Raw genomic sequence first — 19,045 nt, forward strand, 5'->3', positions numbered from 1 at the left:
AAAATATGCATTTAATGGCAGGACCCTCAATAGCATTGATGTATACAGAGATCTTGGGGTCCCAAGTACATACCTCCCTGAAAATAGCATCACAAGTAGAATGGGAAAGTAGATGTAGATGTTGCATCTTAATAAAAACCTTGGTTCGGCTGCATTTGCAGTATTGTGTGCAATTCTAGGCACTTTCAGTATGCTGCCTGTATTAAAAGGGTATTAGCTATGAGGAGAGGTTGAACTAATTTACATTGTTTTCTCTGGTGTGTCAGAGGCTGACTGGAGACCTGATAGTAGTATATAAAATTAGGAGAGGCATAGGTAAGGTAAACAGACAGAATCTTTTTCCCAGGGTGGAAATGTCAAATACTAGACAGCAATGCCCTAAGATCAAAGGGATAAAGTTTAACGGTGACATGTTGAATTGAATACTTTATTGTCACATGTGACAAGTCACAATTAAATGTTTTACTTGCATACCCAAGGCATGCAAATAGTCGGTACAGTACAGAGACAACGAAATGCATTTAGCATCTCCCTTGAGAGAGCGACATAGTAAACGATTTGAATAAAAGGGCGCTTACAACCTTGGTAGGAGGGTAAACAGTCCATGGTCCAGTCCCCCCCCCCCCCGCAGACAGCGCCCCCCCCCCCCCCACCCCTCTGCAGCGCCATACCCCCCCCCAGATGGACCTTTGTTCCTTCTTGATCCCCCCCCCAGGAACCTGAAGCTAGAAACACCCCCCCGTCCCAAAAGGGCCAGGTTGTTGTCAGCTCAGTTTGCCCCATCGTTGTTGCTGATGAGGCCAATCACCGTTGTATCATCTGCTACTTGATGATGGTGTTAGTACCATGTACAGGTGTGCAGTCATAGGTGAAGAGGGAGTAGAGGAGGGGGCAACATGGGGGTGTTCAGGGTGAAGGAACAAGTTGAACCACTTTTCAAATCAATTTGTACAGTGCTATGTCCTGCAAATAACAAAAATTGTATTATTTAATTGATGAAACTATTTCCCTGTAAGGCAATTCTTGCCAATAACTATTTATGAATGTAAAGTATATAGTGGCAGTCACCATTAGCAGCACATGATTCTCAGTTACATTATTATTTTGTACTTTGGATACAAGGCACAATTTTGAAATTTGCTGTGCATTTTGAATTCACAAAACAGGTAGTGTTATAAGCAGAAAGATATGGCCATAGACTGAAGGGCACGGTTCCATTTGCTGAAAAGTGATGGCACATGTCATTAACTTAATATGCAAGTCTTTGGGGATGAGAAAAACTAGTTTAAAAAATATAAAAGCCAACAGGCTATGATGGAGGATCCTGGCCATATAATATGTACAAGATTCAATCCTAGTCCAGCTGCTTCAGAGTGCATTTCAACTATATAGTTTTAGTTTAGTAATCGGAAAGACAATACATGATTACAATCGAGCCATCCACAGTGTACAGGTACATGATAAATGGAATAACGTTTAGTGCCAGGTAAAGTCCGATTAGAGATAGTCTGAGAGTCTTCAATGAGGTGGCTGGTAGCTCAGGGCCATTCCTGAGGATTGGTAGGATGGTTCAGTTGCCTGATAACAGCAGTGTTTAAAATGATTACTCATTTAGACAACGGAACAACTAAATATAGACAAAATGCTGGAGTAACTCGGGGACAGACAGCATCCCTGGAGAGGAGGAATGGGTGACGTTTCAGGTCGCGATCCTTCTTCAGACTGAGGAAATTGACTAAGTATCAATATTTCCAACACACACAATATAATGTTGAAAATAATTAGTTAAAGGAAAAGGTGCATGACAAAGCATACGAGTCTAGATTCATTGTTAAATTTATTCATTCTAAGTTAATTGCAAATGTAAAAAAATAAAGTTGTAAAGCAGGAAATTTAGTAAATATTTGGAAAAGGTAGTATGTAGGAAAGGAGAAAAGGTGGAGTGGCAATATGTACATCATTTGGAAATAGTGTGTCAAATGATGGGTAATAATGGGTACCCAACTTGTGACTAGTTTTGCCCCTAACAAAGATGGCGGGTCCTGCCGCTGAATCCACCCAGCGCATCCAATGGCTGCGCCTGGCCGCCGCCACCGCCTCCGTTTCTCATTGGCTACGAATCGCCGCCGCCTCCGCTTCCCATTGGGTGAGCGTGACGCTTTACTCGCCGAACGCCGGCCTATCAGCGCGCCGGGAACGGAGGCTGCCCAATGGGATTGCCGGGGGGACGCGTGACGTCTGGCAAGGCGGCAAATGCGAGGTGGGCGCGGGCGCGGACGCGGACGGGGGAGAGACAGACACAGACAGAGGGGGGAGGGGCTCTCGCACGGGCGGAGGGTTCCCTGGTTGTCCTGGCAACGGTGCGGGCGGAGGGTTCCCTGGTTGTGGTGCTCTCGCGGGCGCTCCGGTTGTCCTGACAACGGTGCGGGCGGAGAGCGGGAGTGCGGGCGGGACGGGCGCGGTGAGTTCCTCCCCTCTCCATCTCTCTGCCGCCCTCTACCTCCCCCCCCCCCCCCCCCCTCTCTCTCTCTCTCTCCCCCCCCCCCCCCCCCCTTCGTCCCTTCCTCTCCCCTCACTCCCTCCCTCTCCCTCCTCTTCTCTCTCTGTCTCCTCCCTCTCCCCTTCCCTCTCTCCCTCTGTTGCGGGCCGGTCCTGAAGTTTCATCTACGCGATCTCCCAGTTGCCAAACACTTTGACTCCCCTTCCCATACTCGTTTCCCGCTCCACTGACTCAGTCTGAAGAAGGGTCTCGACCCGAAACGTCACCCACTCCTTCTCTACAGAGATGCTGCCTGTCCCGGCAGTGAGTTACTCCAGCATTTTCTGTCTAACTAAAACTAAACTTGAAACCTTGCAAAAAGTCTGGCAAACAGAATTGCAGGTGACTAATCCAATTTCAATCCCATCATTTAAGAAACAGTTAGACAAGTACATGGATAGACAGGTTTGGAGGGATATGGACCAAGCGCTGGCAAGTGGGACTAGTGTAGCTGGGACCTTGTGGGCGAGTTGGGCCGAAGGGCCTGTTTTCACACTGTATCACTCTATGACTCTTTGATTTCTCAAACTCCAAGTAACCCTAGCTTTCCCTCTCTCACCATCCCTCCCCATCCTAGTTCTCCAACTAGTTTCACTGTGCTCCAGATTCATTTTACTATTTGTCATCTTCCACTCATCTAACAATGAACCATAGTACATTTCCTTGATCAACGCCTGCTTTGATCTGTCGATTTCACACCTCATGTAAGTCCAGTCTCCCCTCTCCCCTGACTCAGTCCAAAGAAGGTTGTCGAACCGAAACGTCACCCATTCCTTCTTGCCAGAGATGCTGCCTTTCCTGCTGAGTTATTCCAGCATTTTGTGTCTACCTTCATTTTATGATAGCGTGTCAGGTTCAAAGGTTTTCGCGCTGGAGCTGTGATCGTCGATGGCGGGGGCCTTTGGCCCTTGACCTTTGTGATTTGGGTTACAAATGGGCTTGAGGGGGGCTGTCATTTTAGAGCTTAAAGTCGTGTATGAGACTAACATCATCGGCGCACATCATCTCACTCAGTAGAGTGATATAGTATGGTAACAGGCCCTTCGGCCCAACTTGCCCACACCGGCCAATATGTCCCATCTACACATCCCACCTGCCAGCATTTGGACAATATCCCTCCAAACCTGTCCTATCCGTGTACCTGTCTAACTGCTTCTTAAATGTTGGGATAGCCCCTGCCTCAACTACCTCCTCTGGCAGCTCGTTCCATACGTCAACCACCCTTTGTGTGAAAAAGTTACTCCTCAGATTCCTATTAAATCTTTTCCCCTTCACCTTAAACCTATGTCCTTTGGTCCTCGATTTACCTACTCTGGGCAAGAGTAGGTGAATCGAGAACCAAAGGACATAGGTTTACCCGATCTATTCCTCTTATGCACCTCTGTAGGATCACCCCTCATCCTCCTGCACTCCAGGGAATAGTGTCTCAGCCTACTCAACCTCTGCCTATAGTTCAGACACTAGTCCTGGCAACATCCAGGGCCACAAGGGGCGCCACATTGATGGCAGCCTCTACCTACAGTCTGTTTTTCTGTCTTTTTTTTATTTTTATTTTTATTTTAAGTTTGTTTTGGAGATTTCTTTAGCATTTCTATGTTGGGGAGGGGGGTAGGGTAAGGGGGAAATCGTTTCCCAGTCACTTCCTGGCGAGGACGCCACTATTCTCCGAGTCGCGTCCTCGCCCCCCTCCTCGCGGCCTACCATCTGGATTGGAGCGGCCTTTCCTGCCGGGGACCCAGACCAGAGCTTCAGCAGTGGCGGCGCAGCGCTGGATACATCGCGGAGCGGGCGATTGCTTACCTGGATCGCCGCTGAAGTTCCGGAGTGTTGGGCCTGCTGCTTTAACATCGGAGCTGTGGTTCGTAGAGCTTCCAGCGCGGGCGGCGCTGACCAACATCGCGGAGTCCTGGGGCCCTTTTCCGAGGGCCGCCAGCATTGAACCTCCGTCCAGCGTGGCCTGTGGACTTCGGGAGCCACGGACTCCGGTAGGAGGTGGCCGATTCGGATGCCCAAGCCGCTGAGGATGCCCTCCAGTCCCGACGTTGGACTTCCAACACACAGCGAGCCTGAACATCGGGCTGCCTGTAGCGGCGACAGAGGAGGATGACTGAATTTTGGAGCCTTCCCTCACAGTGGGAAACTTTGATCCCGCTGTGTGGGGATGTCTGTGTTAAAGTCTATCGTGTTCTGTGCTCTATTATTCGTATGGCTGTATGGCGACCACACATTTCCCTGTACCAATTCGTACATGTGACAACTAAATGTATCTTGTATCTTTGTAAATCTTCTCTGCACCCTTACCAATTCGACAAAATCTTTCCTATAACACGGTGCCCAGAACTAAAGACAATACCCTAGAAGTGGCTTGCCAACGTCTTGTACAACTGCAACATGACCTCCCAACTTCTATACTCAATTGAAAAAAAATAAATTAAATAATGTACAGGAGCCTGTGATCTGAAATGAAAGCAGAAAATGCTGGAAATAGCAGGTTAAGCAGCATCTGTGGCGAAAGAAGTGGAGTTCACTTGTCAGATCTCTTCACAGTTCTGTTTTACAGCTTCTGCCAGAGGCACACAACATCATATATCCATGTTCTCCAGAGATGCTGCCTGACCTGCTGAGTTATTCCAGCAATGTCTTTTTTGTTTGGTGAACATCTGTAGGTCCTTGAGTCTCCAGCATTTACAGTACGTTCCTTTTTGGAAAAAAAAATCACTTATTGTGTTGAGAGCATACCCTTTCTGAGCATCAGCCTGTCCCTTGGTCATTCTCAATTGTACATAATACCCCATGTTCCCATTTAGGGTGTTATAGTGGTGCATCGGGTGGAGCTGCTGCCTCACAGCACCTGAGAACCAAATTTTATTCTGACCTTGCGTGCTGTGTGTGTGGAGTTTGCACATTCTTCCTGTGACCGTGTGGGTGACCTCCCGGTGCTCCAGTTTCCTCCCACATCACAAAGATGTGTGTTTTTGTAGGTTAATTGGCCTCTGTAAAATTGACCCTAGTGTGCAGGAGGGAGTGGATGGGAAAGTAAGATAACATAGAACAGATGATGGTCAACATAGACCAACGGGTCTGTTTCCTTGCTGCATCTTTAAAAGTATTTATTTGTTTTATTACCAATCCGTAGTTTGAAAGAAGCAAGTTGCTGATTTAAAAAAAATATAACGTGTATATGTCATAAATGCAGGAAACATTTAACAGGTCAGGCAGCATTTGTTTAAAGAGAAGCAGTAAACGTTTCGGGTCAAAAACCTTTCATCAGTAAAGAATCATGAACTCTGTTCATTTTTCCACAGGTGCTGCCTGTCTGAAAATTAACATCATTTGTGTATTTGTCTTTTCAGTTTTTTCATGCTTTTCATTTGAAATATAAATTGCCCTGCAAGTGGTTGTAGCAGGATCTCCATGTAGTTTGAATTGACACCATTCGGTGGTTCCTGAGCCTCAGATGGTGAGTTTAATCCTCACTGATTTTCTGCTCTATTTAGTACAATGAAGAGTCGCTTTCTCGCACAGAAAGTTACAGTACCGAAAATAAACCATTTGATCCATCCAAAAGTAAATTACTGCAAATGTTGGAAATCTTTAATAGAAGCAAAGGAATATCATGGTTATCCTATTACAGAATCCAAAAGAGAGGGTCTGTGTTCATCTATCCCAGAGGATTCTGGAAGCTAGTTCACTGGAGGTCTTCAAGCAAAAATTTGATAACATCAACTTGCAGGATTTCCCCCCCAGTTTTTAGGCCTCTGTTCATCTGCAGCTTTAGTTTTCCATTTAAATCTATGTTTCTGTTCAATAACATTGAAATTTGTAAATTGCTCAATAAGCCATCTTCCCTTTTTGTTTACTAATTGTTTATCTCATCAATGAAGGATCAACCTGCCACAATAACTGCTTTATCTATAGAAACTCGTTGGCCAGTTGTGTTTTTCTGTGTTTATTTCAGCTATGGTCTGTTATTTTTTGTTCTCTTTGCTGTATATTTCCTCTTTGCTATTTCCCAGTTTTTGGATGAAGTGATCTTGTTCAATAAAGTATTGAACATTGTCAGTTCAATAGACCCTGACATGATTCTGTGGTGTACAACTTCCGACACAGTTCTGATTTTGACAAGGTCACACAACCATACTGGGATGGATATTAAAATGATTCACATTGGTAGTTTATTTCATCATTAAAATGCATTGAAAGGCTCTGAATAATTCACATGGCAATTTGGAGATGCAAGAAACTGCAGATGCAGGAATCTCGAAGTGCTGAGGAACTCGGCAGGTCAGGCAGCATCTGTGGAGGGAATAGACCATTTTTCAGATATAGGGTGGATGAAAGCTGGAAAAGGAGGCACAGATGGGGCAAAGACTGGCAAGTGATATGTGGATACAGATGATGGTAGCTTGCAGACGATTGTTGCTGAACCACTGCAAAAAACATTTGCGGCATTCTATAACATAGGACATTTTGAACATCTCATTACTTGGATTTGAATTTAGTCCTAAAGTAGGATCTTGTGCATACTAATTTACAATCCAGCAATTCCTTTAATGTAGCAGAACTCCCCCAGATGTTTCTTGTAGAGTTTTGAAGTTTCCTTCCAATGTTATTCCCAATATTCTGGAAATTTATGTCTCCATATTTAAATAATCCTGCTTTCACAGGAATGTATTCCAGTCAAACATGCAAATGCACATTTTGTGTAAAGGAAAATGATTGCTTTTAATATTATGTGATGCTACATTTTTTTGTTGTTGTTTAATTGGAATGATTTTAACAAGACTTCAATGTGTTCACTTTTCCCTCTTGTACAGTGGAAACCAGGTGTTGGTGAAAAATGGAGGCATGATTCCAGTGAATTTCAATCAGAAAATGGCCCCAGGAAAGAGCATCAAGTACTTGGACCTGGTCCTGCCGTGTGAATGGGCAGATTGCGGCTTTGTTGGGAAGACGATGGAGGAATTCTGTGATCACATTGCTGCACACTTAAAAGAACATCTTAATGAATATGACAGTTTTGGAGAATTAGGTATCTAACATTTATTATCGCTGTCTGATGAAGGATGTCGATCCGAAACGTAACCTATTCCTTTTCTCCAGAGATGCTGCCTGACCCACTGAGTTACTCAAGCAGTTTGTGTCTATCTTCGGTATAAACCAGCATCTGAAGTTCCTTCTTACACATTTACTATTACCGACCATTTTTCATATTTTCCCTTTGACTCGCCTTTTTCTCCTCTTTCCCAAGTATCCTGTTTATGTTTCCCACGTGTAGTCTGTCAGTTTGTAGTATCCTGCAATGATGGTGGGTCAAGGTTGTTGGAATTGCATTGATGTTTTGACATTTGATTATTATACCTGTGAATAATTTTGAGTTTGGAAGATTCATGAAGCGTGGCTTGGTTGTTTCCATGAAGTATTTACCGAAGAGGAATTGGAGAGTCATTTTCCAATCAAATTGTTTTGAGCAGGTTAGGTGCTAGGCTTTGGGCAAAATGTCAGGGTTTAGATATAGATATGCCATTTATTGTCACTATACATGTACAGTGAAACTGAAAGCTGCTCGTACTCAGTGCATACATACAATTTTACACAAAAAACAAGAAACAGAAAAACAAAACAGAAGGGAGATGGGGGGGGGGGAATAGGTGCACAAATTCTACGGCGCTACATACATATATACAGATTTGGGATGTTCAAAGCCATTGTCTTTGGTTCCTTCACAGCCATTGTCTTTGGTTCCTTCACAGACTGCATTCCTTACCCATTAACTCTTACCCATCTCCCTCTCCAATGACATCTGGGACTAAATAAAACGGTTTGCAGCTTTAATGTTATATTAAAATCTAGGATTAGTTTTGTAACAGATATAGCATTGGAGCTGTTTATTTCCATTGTTGTAAAATTGCCACTTTCTCCCTCTCCTGTTAAAGCTCCCTTACATGACTTTGGAATGGACATGTTTATATGTAACAACGTCTTCTTGATATGCCTCCCTTGCTCTATTCGCCGTAAATTTTGAAGGTCTTAAATTGCTCCCTATGTCTCAATTTGTACCATCCTGTTCACCCTATACCTCATTGCTTATTCAATCTTTATGTAAAGAAATTGAACTTTTGCATACTGAACTAGTCTGAAGTGTTGCAAACGACGTTAATACAACCTATGGAATTTGTTTAAGTAGGTGGTGTAATAGGAGTGTTCTCATAACATGAAATATCTAGATGAGCATTTGAATTGCCAGGGAATAAAAGGCTAAGGACCAAATGGTAGTAAATGGGAAGGATTAATGTCAATGAATAATTGATGTTTGGCATTAGTTTTATGGGCTTTATGGCCTATTTCTGTAGTGTATTACTCTGGCTGTACATTGTTCTTTAGTTTTCTCTCATGAAACATTTCACCAGTAAGTTTTGAAGTGTCCACAACTACATTTTTCAGGGATAGACACAAAATGCTGGAGTAACTCAGTGGGACAGGCAGCATCTCTGTAGAGAAGGACTGGGTGAAGTCTGAAGAAGGGCCTTGACCCGAAACATCACCCATTCCTTCTCTCCAGAGATGCTGCCTGTCCTGCTGAGTTACTCCAGCATTTCATGTCTATCTTCGGTTTAACCCAGCATCTGCAATTCCTTCCTACTACATTTTGCAGAGGACGAAAGAGTGAGACCCAACAATAAAACATGTTGTCCAGGCTCATTAAGATATAACGTTGTATTAATATTTTTCTTAAATTCTCCTCTCAGATGAGTTCCAGTGCCTCTGGCGAGGTTGTGGTTTCTTGGCAGTGGAAGGGCCCAATGAGCTGGTGGTACATGTCAACTTCCATAGCTATCATGCCAAACTGAAGTACTTTGGTTCAGAGCTGCAAAGACTGCGTCCTGATTTGCCAGAATGTTCTCTGGACGGCCAGAACCAAAATCTAATCCCAGAGATTGCAGAGAGTTTCACCTGCCAATGGGAGCATTGTGATGTGAGTATAGACCTTGACCCTTTAATGCCTAATAGCTTAAAAGGAAAAATGGAGGCTAGCTCATAAATTGCCTGGAAATTGTGTGATTTAAAATGTGCATAAAATGATTTGTATAGCTTAAAAAAATGGAACACCAATTTGTGACAAGCAAAAGTTGTATTCTAAATTAATTGCCACATGTCACTGGACCATTTATAATGCCTCACTACAAGCTTAGTAAATTAAAAAAAAAAAGTAATCTGTCTTCAACTTCCCTGTGAGCTATGAATGAATGCATTTGCACTGTTAAAATAGATTCAGCGAGTTCAACTGATATATAAAACTGTGGGCTTTAAAAAGGTAAGATTTGTGTTCCTGAGATATCTTTAACTTCTGAAGCCCAGAGAAATTGAAACTCTGAAGTCCCAGAAAGCAAATTATTTGAACACTTATTAAAAGTTAAATTATTATATTTCTAGGCCTCATATTTTGTTTGATAACGTTTATGCAAAGTGCCATTGGGAATTTTTACAATGATATGTAAATGGCTTTTGTGTTGATGATCGATAATTTTCTTGGTACTGTTGTTTGAGGCATGTGTGTTGAGTGGGACAGCGTGGGAAAACTCCCAGCTCGTTGTGGAGAAATTTTCATGGGATTTTTTGCATGTGAGCAGGACAGCAATTTCTCAGTACTGTACTACTAGAATCTCATTCAAACCTTTGTAGTTTTGTCTCTGGATTGGGACATACCAATAACTTTCTGAATCAAAAAGGTGGTAGATACTGATTGGTATCTTAATTTTGCACTATGTGTATTGCTTTGAGATGTTTTATTAAGATATTGTGGTAAAACTAACCTTTTATGCTAATTGAAATGAAATGAAATGAAATGATTCAATTTATTGTCATTGTCAGTGTACAGTACAGAGACAACGAAATGCATTTTTAGCATCTCCCTTGAAAGGGAGACACAGGGCGTCGCGGTGTGCCCGCGCCTGCCGCCGTAATTACATTCCATTACAGGCAAAGGTGGGTGAAGTGTCTTGCCCAAGGACACAACGACAGTATGCACTCCAAGCGGGATTTGAACCGGCTACCTTCCGGTCGCCAGCCGAACTCTTAGCCCATTGTGCTATCTGTCGCCCATTGTGCTATTCTTAATGTATTAAATTTTTATATCATGAAAAATTAGTGAAGCTTGAGCTGTCAAAGAATTATGACTATGCAGACATGTGATCTGCAACATCATTGCTTCCAAGATATCAATTTGAAATATTTTACCAGTGAATTGATTTCTCTCTTTGCCCCCAGAGTACATTTGACAATCCAGAATGGTTTTACCGACATGTAGATATGCACGGACAATGCACAGATAAGGAAATCCTTCCAAACAAAAGTGAAGTAATTTCATGCTGCTGGAAAGGTAATCTGAAGATACAAATGGATAAAGCAAGTAGTAAGAGTGACATTTTAATTCTGCTATTCCTTTGGACGCTCTTATATGCAAGTCTGTGGCCTTGTGCGATCTGAAACAACTGCTTGGTTTTCAATCTAGAAGGGCAGCCTTGTTATTGCAGCCAAGATCAGGTTGACAGGTCTACCAGTGCCTCTCCATCCAGGATCATAGAAACTGCCACAGCTGCCGTGGACTGATGCTGTCTGCTGCTGTCTGCTGCTGAGAGACATTGCTGAATTTCAAGTGCATATGCTTTGAGCATTTGCAGTGATATGGAGGCCAACCCTACCTCAACTATCACATTCGGTCCGCAACTTGCCTTTTCTTTGTAGCCTTGAACAAGTAATTCTAGGTTAAAGGTCTGTGTAGGTTGTAGTTTAAACCCTTTACTTAATGTTAACTTTCAAATCATTCATTGCATTCTTTTGCAGAGAGCAGACAGAGTGCTTCCGAGTATACAGACTTGAGCGACATCTTGGAAAGAAAAGCAGATTATCTTTAATTTATTAGATTATTGTTATGTTTCCTACATTATAATTGTGATTGCATTTCGGAAAAGGGATGTGTAAGAAGGGACTGCAGTTGCTGGTTTAAACCAAAGATAGACACAAAAAGCTGGAGTAACTCAGCAGGTCCACAGCATCTCTGGAGAGGGTTTTTCTGAAAATCAGTAATTTCATGGTCACCATAATTGTTTGCTTTTCCAAATTACAGTGAAGAAGGTTTCATATGTTTATCAACCAATGTCACTATCTCATCTGGCCCCACACACTTTCTTCCAATTGTAATAAATGGCCCACAACTGTCCTTTAAAACAATACATGTAAATGCTGGGATATTGAAAACTGCAGGAATGGTGTAATATTGGAATGTATGTGCACAGGTCCATAAGGGTGGCGGGACAGACCAATAAGGTTGTTAAAAAGCCACATGTATGCATTTTTTTCAGACCTGAAATGTGCCCTCTAAGAGCAGGAAGGATTTGCTAGGAATGTATGTAATTCAAGTTAGGTAACAGCTTGAGCACTGTTTACAAATCTAGTCAGCACATCACAGGAAAGATATGATTGTATTCAGATGAGTGCTGAAGAGATTAATGTCGATGTTGCCAGGACTGGAAAATTGTCGCTATGAAAAAGATAGAATAAAATAGAATAAAATGTTTTCCCTGGATCACAGGAGACTGGGGGGATCAGTGGAAGGATTAGCAAGGAGATGAGGGGAATAAAAATGTTGTGGCTGAGAAATCATTGCCTGAAACAATGATTGGGACAGAAACTCTCATTATATTAAAATAATATTGACCACGTACAGTAATAGAAGTGCTGACCTGCAGATTATGGTCCTTTTGCTGAAAGATGGAATTCAGTAAGGTAGCTCTTTTAAATGTATCTCAGACACAATGACTCAAACGGTCTTCTCCGTCATCAATTTTCTTTAATTATGTGAACACTTATAAGAATGTATTTGTTCGATCACTGGCTATCATGAATTAGTGAATAAAACATGTATTTATATTCCATGGATGTTCCAGGATGTGGCGCTACATTTAAAATTAAGTTTAAACTTCGGGAGCATCTGAGGAGTCACACCCAGGAGAAGGTTGCCTCCTGCCCCAACTGTGGAGGAATGTTTTCCAACAATACCAAGTTTTATGATCATGTTCGCCGGCAGACCTCGAATGAGAGTACGTGACCGCTTCATATATTTGTTTTTTGCTAATGTGCTTTGCTTGATTTAGCCTCATAGCCCGGTGGAATTTAAGTAACATGATGTTCAATGATGAGCATGCTTTCCATGCAATAGTCTGACACAGTTGAGATTAGGACTTTCCCATTGTAATTAAACATCCTCTAACTCCAAAAATGTCATATATATTTGTAATCAGGACAAAGAGTGCACAGAATGTTAAGATGCATTCTCTCAACAGACCTTGTGTGATTATGCAGCTTGGCTGATGCATTCTCTTTGAGAATCTGAAAGAGTGAGCATGCTGTTCCTGATGTTTTAATGTTTTCGAATGGTGAAATGACTAAATACCACAAATTGCCATTGCTAATCCTTGTACATGTAGATCCTTGTGTTTGTTGAGAACCTTAGTAGAATTGGCCTTGAATTAAGTAGATATGTTGTTCTATTAATTTTGTATACAAATGGGGATTACACAAAAAAATAGGGGCCATGAGTGGGCCACCTGAGCCCTGAAGTCTGATCCAGAATTCATTGTGAAATTGGGTGATCTGCCCAAGACCTCAACTCCTAAATGTGGGCACAAAGCTGTTGTGAAAATGATCTTGCCTTTTGTATTACAATAGGTTCCCCCTTTAGTCAGTAAGAAAAGATGCAAAAAATTAACTTGTCATTTAGTCTAACATCTACAGCATCCTATTGCATTTGTATTACTACGTAGAATTCATAACATAAAAATGGCCTTTTGACCGAACTAGTCCGAGCCAATGTTTTACACTTCATATATGTGTCCTTCCCATTTGACTTTGTTTTGAAATATGAGTGTAACTTATTTCCTTTTTCATATACTTAAATAGCTATCACTGAATGTGTCTGCCATGTACATCTGCTGTTACACATACCAGCCAGTTCCACGCTCCAATGACTCTCATGGTTAAAATAAAATCCTGAATTTTTTATTGATTATTATTGTTTATTCTCTCTAGTTTTGCATAAGTGGAAATGTTTCTTTCCATAAAAATGGTCAGCCTCCTTTGACAAAATAGAGCAGAGAGCAAATTACAGAATATTAAAAGGATGATCTTTGACGTTCACTCTGATTTTCGGAACGTAATTCATTATTTATTTTATGTTAGAGAAAACCTTTCCCTGTCGGCACTGTGACAAGCAGTTTGCGAATGAAAGGCTGCTCCGGGACCACGTGCGAAATCATGGTATGTTGCAAATGCAATTGCATGATTGAGTGGATTAACACTATCAAGTTCTATCCTTAAGAACTCTCTCCTGACAGTTGTCCTAATCATGCAGTTCCACCTTATCGGTTCTATGAGGTAGTGTAATTTGCAGATGATTTGGCACAGTATACAGTCCTGTAGAAAATATCTACGCTGACTCCGTATCAAGCAGCAAAAAACTGCTGGAGGAATTCAGTGACTTGAGCAGCATCTCTGGAAGGGCAAGAGAATTGCCAATATATTTTGTCGATATATCTGGGCTATGAGTGGGGAGGGAGGTTGGTTGGTATAAAGAGGAGAGGGAGAGGAGTGATACAGGGGCCAGTAGATGATAGGTGGACTGAGGAGACGTGAGTGATGATGGGCAGAAGAATCCAAGTACTAGAGTGTAGAAGTAAATGCTCATGTGCTTAACCAAGGCTGGTAATTGAGTAAAGTGCTGTTGAAGGACACGGGAGGGAATGTTTTGTCAGGTGGGTTTTTTTTTGTTTTTAGATCTCCTACCCAGTTAATTGGATGAAACGATCTCTGTATAGTATTTGTAGAACGAGAATTTTATCAATCTGACAATGAATGCTCTTCAATCAAAGTAAAAGTTATAGAGAATGTATATTTGATTTCTGTTTGTGGGATTTTTATGAAAATTAGCTCTTGGCTTTTTCTACAATTCTTAAAAAAATGTTTTGTATTTCATGCAGTCATAGTTACGCAACACAGATATACTGCTACGTTCATGAATATTTGGATTTGTACACCAAGGTCTCTTTGTTCCCTAGTACTCCCTAGGACCCTACCATTCATTGTGCATGCCCTATCCTTACTGGTACTCCCAAAATGCACCGCATTGCCCTTGTCAAGATTAAATTCCATCTGTCATAGCTACCCATTTTACCATTTGGTCAAAATCATCCTATAGTCTTTGATAGACAAAAGTGCTGGAGAAACTCAGCGGGTGCGGCCGCATCTATGGAGCGAAGGAAATAGGCAATGTTTCGGGCCGAAACCCTTCTTCAGACGCTTTCCACGCTATAGTCTATGATTATCTTTGATGGCAATGGACAGCAGATAAAGTTTTTCGCTGAGATACAGTGTGAAAAAGGCCTGCTCAGCCCACCGAATCCACGCCAACCATCGATCACCCGTACACTAGTTCTGTTATCCTACTTGTGCATCCCGCACACTATGGCCATTTTTTAAAAATCGAAGCCAATTAACCTACAAACCTGCACATCTTTGGAATGTGGGAGGAATCCGAGCACCCGGAGAAAACCGACGCAGTCACGGGGAGAATGTACAAACTCTGTACAGACACCACCCGTCGTCAGGAACAAACCCAGGTCTCTGGTGCTATGAGGCAGCAACTCTACCATTGTGCCACCGTGCCGCCCTGATAGTGACCATTAGCAGTTTTGTTTCCAATACAAATGTTGTTCTGAATGGCATCAGTGATGGAGAATCGCCAAACCTACACTGTCCTAAGCATCTACCACCGAGGGAATAATTTGTATCACATACTTCGAGTTAGATACATTCACACTATAGAATGGAAAAAGGCAAAAATAGCTTAAAATTAATTAAAGCTAATGGAGAGTAAGATTGTGTTGATTCAGTAGTTTAATCTATGTTTTTCTTTACTAGTGAACCAGTTTAAATGCCCACTCTGTGATATGACCTGCACTACTTTCTCCTCATTAAGGACTCATATCAAGTTTCGTCACTGTGATGAGAGGCCATATGGGTGTGACTTCTGTGAGAACAGGTAACTGTTGTGGTAGTTGTTCAGAATATATCAGTATTTTTAGTATATTGATTTAGTGGAGTAAAGGACTGATCCAAATTTCCAGATGTTTGTGACTTTCCCAATGGTGAAAAATGGTGATGTACGTACAGAATAAGGGGCAGATCATTTAAGATGAGGGTATAGAATTTTTGGGATGGTGGAGGCCAGATCATTAGGTATATACTTATGGTAGAGCTAAATAAATATCTGAAAAATCGAGGAATTGCAGGTTATGTGGGAATAGCATGGAAGAGGAGTTGAGAGAACCGTAGATCAGCCAGGATCATATTGAACACTGGGCTAGACTTGAATGGTGAGCTAGACTCCTCCAATCGTCTTTGTGTTCATCATTATTATATCCAATCTGTATTGTATCCTAAACCAGTATGCAATTTTCACATTATAAGTAGTGCAAAGAGTTCTATCCTCTGAGGCAGCTCCTCGAGGTCAAGAACGGCTGGTTTCCATTGTATTTTTTGGGGTGCTCAGATGGCTAACCAATTGTGTCACCAGCAGAATCTGCCTGAAGGTGCTTAACAAGATGCTCAGATGGCAGTGTTTGGAGGTGGTGCATTATTTCAATTGTTTGCGCTGAGCATCTACATACTGACAATGGGACTCTGGGCTCTCAAGTTATCTCACTTATTCTTTGATAGATTTCAGCAGTTACGGCTCAGGATCTTCCAACAGTTGCTCTAGGTTTTCCAGGTTATTTTTAGGACATCATAGAATAGTTTCTTCTGCCCAATTTCACGCCTTCTCTGTGATAACAATATGAATGACGTCCTGGTGTTTTAAAAGCATCGGCGAATTTCAGAGGTGGGGAGGGTGGCGGTAGGTTTGTGGATCTTAAATATAAGCCCACCCCAAATCTGCCCCCACTCCCTCCACTTAGCTTCAATCATGGATATAAATCCGTCCAGCATGGAAATAGGCTTTTTGCCCAATGCTTCTGTATACTTATCTTCACAAACCCAATTTCCCCCCCTAATCCCCGTCATCTTCACTCCCGCATCCCCCTCTTGATTCTGCTGCCATCTACCATACCAGAGACAACTTAATAGCATGTGAAGCTACCAATTAGCACATCTATGGGACACCCATGGGATCATTGAGAACATTCAAGGTCAGGATTGGTCAGAGATTGCCAGAGCTGTGAAGCATTAACTCTAACAGCTGTGCCAGTGTTCTGTCCTAAGAATCAACAATGATTTGGAGCTAGCCTACTGGTCATGCACCTCTGCAAGCTCGATGGAGCTTGGTGATTAAAGTTGGAGTGATCCTGGGAAATATGAAGGTCCTGTGATTCTCCGGCTCGCTCCAATATGGAACTAATCTACAATGTTCATCATCATGTCCATCCCAACCCTGGAAGCTGTACACAAGGCCAAGAATGACCACTGACAACACTCCTGAGAGATCAATATTGTGGACATATTGGGCTTGAATTTTCAGAAACATGCCGCACAGATCAATTGAAAAAGATCCCAAAGCATTTATAAGTGAGGGAAAAGAGAAAACAACTAGGATCTGGGAAGATTCTTAGATAAGAGAGAAATTCAGAACAGCTTCTTAGTGGTTTGAAATGGATTGTGATGTTCCACATGGCTGTGTCTGTTCCTTGCTCACTGTATTTGAAATATTTGGATATAGAGCTGGAAGGCAAAGTGCCCAGATTTATACTATACTAAAATTAAATGAACTTCTCCCCCTTGAGAATGTTCAGCAACCACTCAGAGACGTCCTGGATCCTGACAAAACGGTTGCTGTGCTAATGCCTGCCATCCTTTTATACACCACTTGGGGCAGTCACTGTCAGATACTAACAGCGGCTTTTTATAGTCTCCAACATTGCTCCTCTCAGCTGCTTATTCGCAAGTGCAACTAACCTTACCTCGTACCAACAGCCGCTAACATGTTTTCCATCGGGAACTAGAGAGCCACTTAAAAGTTATTTTGAAAATTGACATGCAAAAATATATACGGTCTTGGGTTTAAACATTATTGGGGGGGGGAGAAATTAATCATTTATTTGCGACCTCCCCGCAGTAATCATATATTCTCGCTGCATCTTAACCGCGGGTGGCCATAGAAATTGACAAGCAATTGCTTCTATTGACAATGCTCTATTAACCAATTTATCTTGTATAAACAAAAATAAACATATTACTATTGAAGACCTTTTTTGTATTGAAACTTCTGCAGGTAAAATCACTATTATTGAGGGTTTGAAATGCTCCAGATCTTAACACTCTTTCCCCCATTGGCACATTTGTCTTTATTATAACACTATTTTCTGTAACATGCAGTTTCTTTGGGGTGCAACTATGGTGTTTTAGCAGAACTACCTGTAATTCTTCGTCTTGGGCAGTTTCTCAGGATTGAGAATGGGCGATTTATTTCCATTCCAGTTTTGTGGATTCTGAGGGGGCGAATGAGAACCCATTGTTGAACCCACAGATTCCTTCACAGATGCGGCAGATTGTTTCCAACTGGACAGGAAGGCGGATAGTTTGTAATTTGGTCCACTATTTACTGTGTGCTTGTCTGGTAATTCTCAATACCAATCTGCACGTTCTTTCTTTGCTTTGAGTAGTTGTGGGCCAGAGATTTCCAGGAGCCAGTCAGAATATTCTCTGGTCTGATTGCCTGGTATTATTGATTATTAATTTATTGTATTGTTAATAAGTGTATATTTGTGTGTTACTGTGTTAATGAGCCTGATCATGTGATAGGAGCAGAATTAGGCCATTCGTCCCACCAAGTCTACTCTGCCATTCAATCATGACTAATCTATCTCTCCCTCCTAAACCCATTTTCCTGCCTTTTCCCCATAACAACCTGTCAAGTAGGAATTTCCTTGTACCGTGTACCGTTGCTGGTACACGTGACAATTAAGCACTCCTGACTCAAAAGAATAGTGTATTTCTTCAAGGACAGCTTGCGCACATCCTTGGTTCTTTTCCTTTGTTCATCTGGTAATCTCTTCAGAGTAGAGTGCAGGAGTATGTCAGACAGGTGAATGACATGACCTGTCGATTGTAGCTGATTGAGTAACTAGAATCTTAATGCAGACAAAGTTAGTCTGTGAGAGTACACTGATCTGGGTTTGCTAGTCCTTTTAATGAATGTGGAAGATATTGTAATGTTACCATTGATGGTATTTAAGTATATTTTGCCAAGGATTGCTAAGTTCTGAAAATATCAGGTCCAAGGCCTGTACCCACGACTACAACCTCTCTCCTGTAGGACACATGTCAGAGATCTAATGTTTCCTTTTATGGCCTGGTGTCAGTTTTTGATTTGGGAAGAAATCCCTGTGAAGTACCTTTAGTGATCTTGTGATATTAAAAAGCGATATCTAAATGGAAGTGCTTCTTCATGGTGTA

The 19,045-nt window shown here is 41.9% G+C and overlaps 1 protein-coding gene across 4 annotated transcripts in view; it reads left to right on the forward strand.

The window, feature by feature from the left end:
• Positions 1 to 2,329: 2,329 nt before the first annotated feature.
• zgc:112083 (uncharacterized protein LOC550461 homolog) overlaps positions 2,330 to 19,045 on the forward strand; it is a 29,739-nt gene continuing 13,023 nt past the window's right edge. The window contains exons 1-8 of one of the 4 annotated variants that reach the window (XM_055645114.1): positions 2,330 to 2,461; positions 5,893 to 5,999; positions 7,357 to 7,571; positions 9,289 to 9,515; positions 10,808 to 10,919; positions 12,487 to 12,639; positions 13,778 to 13,855; positions 15,515 to 15,635. In XM_055645114.1, the coding sequence (XP_055501089.1) occupies positions 7,388 to 7,571; positions 9,289 to 9,515; positions 10,808 to 10,919; positions 12,487 to 12,639; positions 13,778 to 13,855; positions 15,515 to 15,635 (875 nt within the window). In that variant the 5' untranslated portion in view covers positions 2,330 to 2,461; positions 5,893 to 5,999; positions 7,357 to 7,387. Of the gene's footprint in view, positions 2,462 to 4,133; positions 6,000 to 6,029; positions 7,572 to 9,288; positions 9,516 to 10,807; positions 10,920 to 12,486; positions 12,640 to 13,777; positions 13,856 to 15,514; positions 15,636 to 19,045 lie in introns of those variants that run through there. The other 3 variants (XM_055645113.1, XM_055645112.1, XM_055645115.1) reach the window with 3 other exon arrangements.

Source organism: Leucoraja erinacea, chromosome 13 (assembly GCF_028641065.1).
Source record: "Leucoraja erinacea ecotype New England chromosome 13, Leri_hhj_1, whole genome shotgun sequence".
Lineage (NCBI taxonomy): Eukaryota > Metazoa > Chordata > Chondrichthyes > Rajiformes > Rajidae > Leucoraja > Leucoraja erinaceus.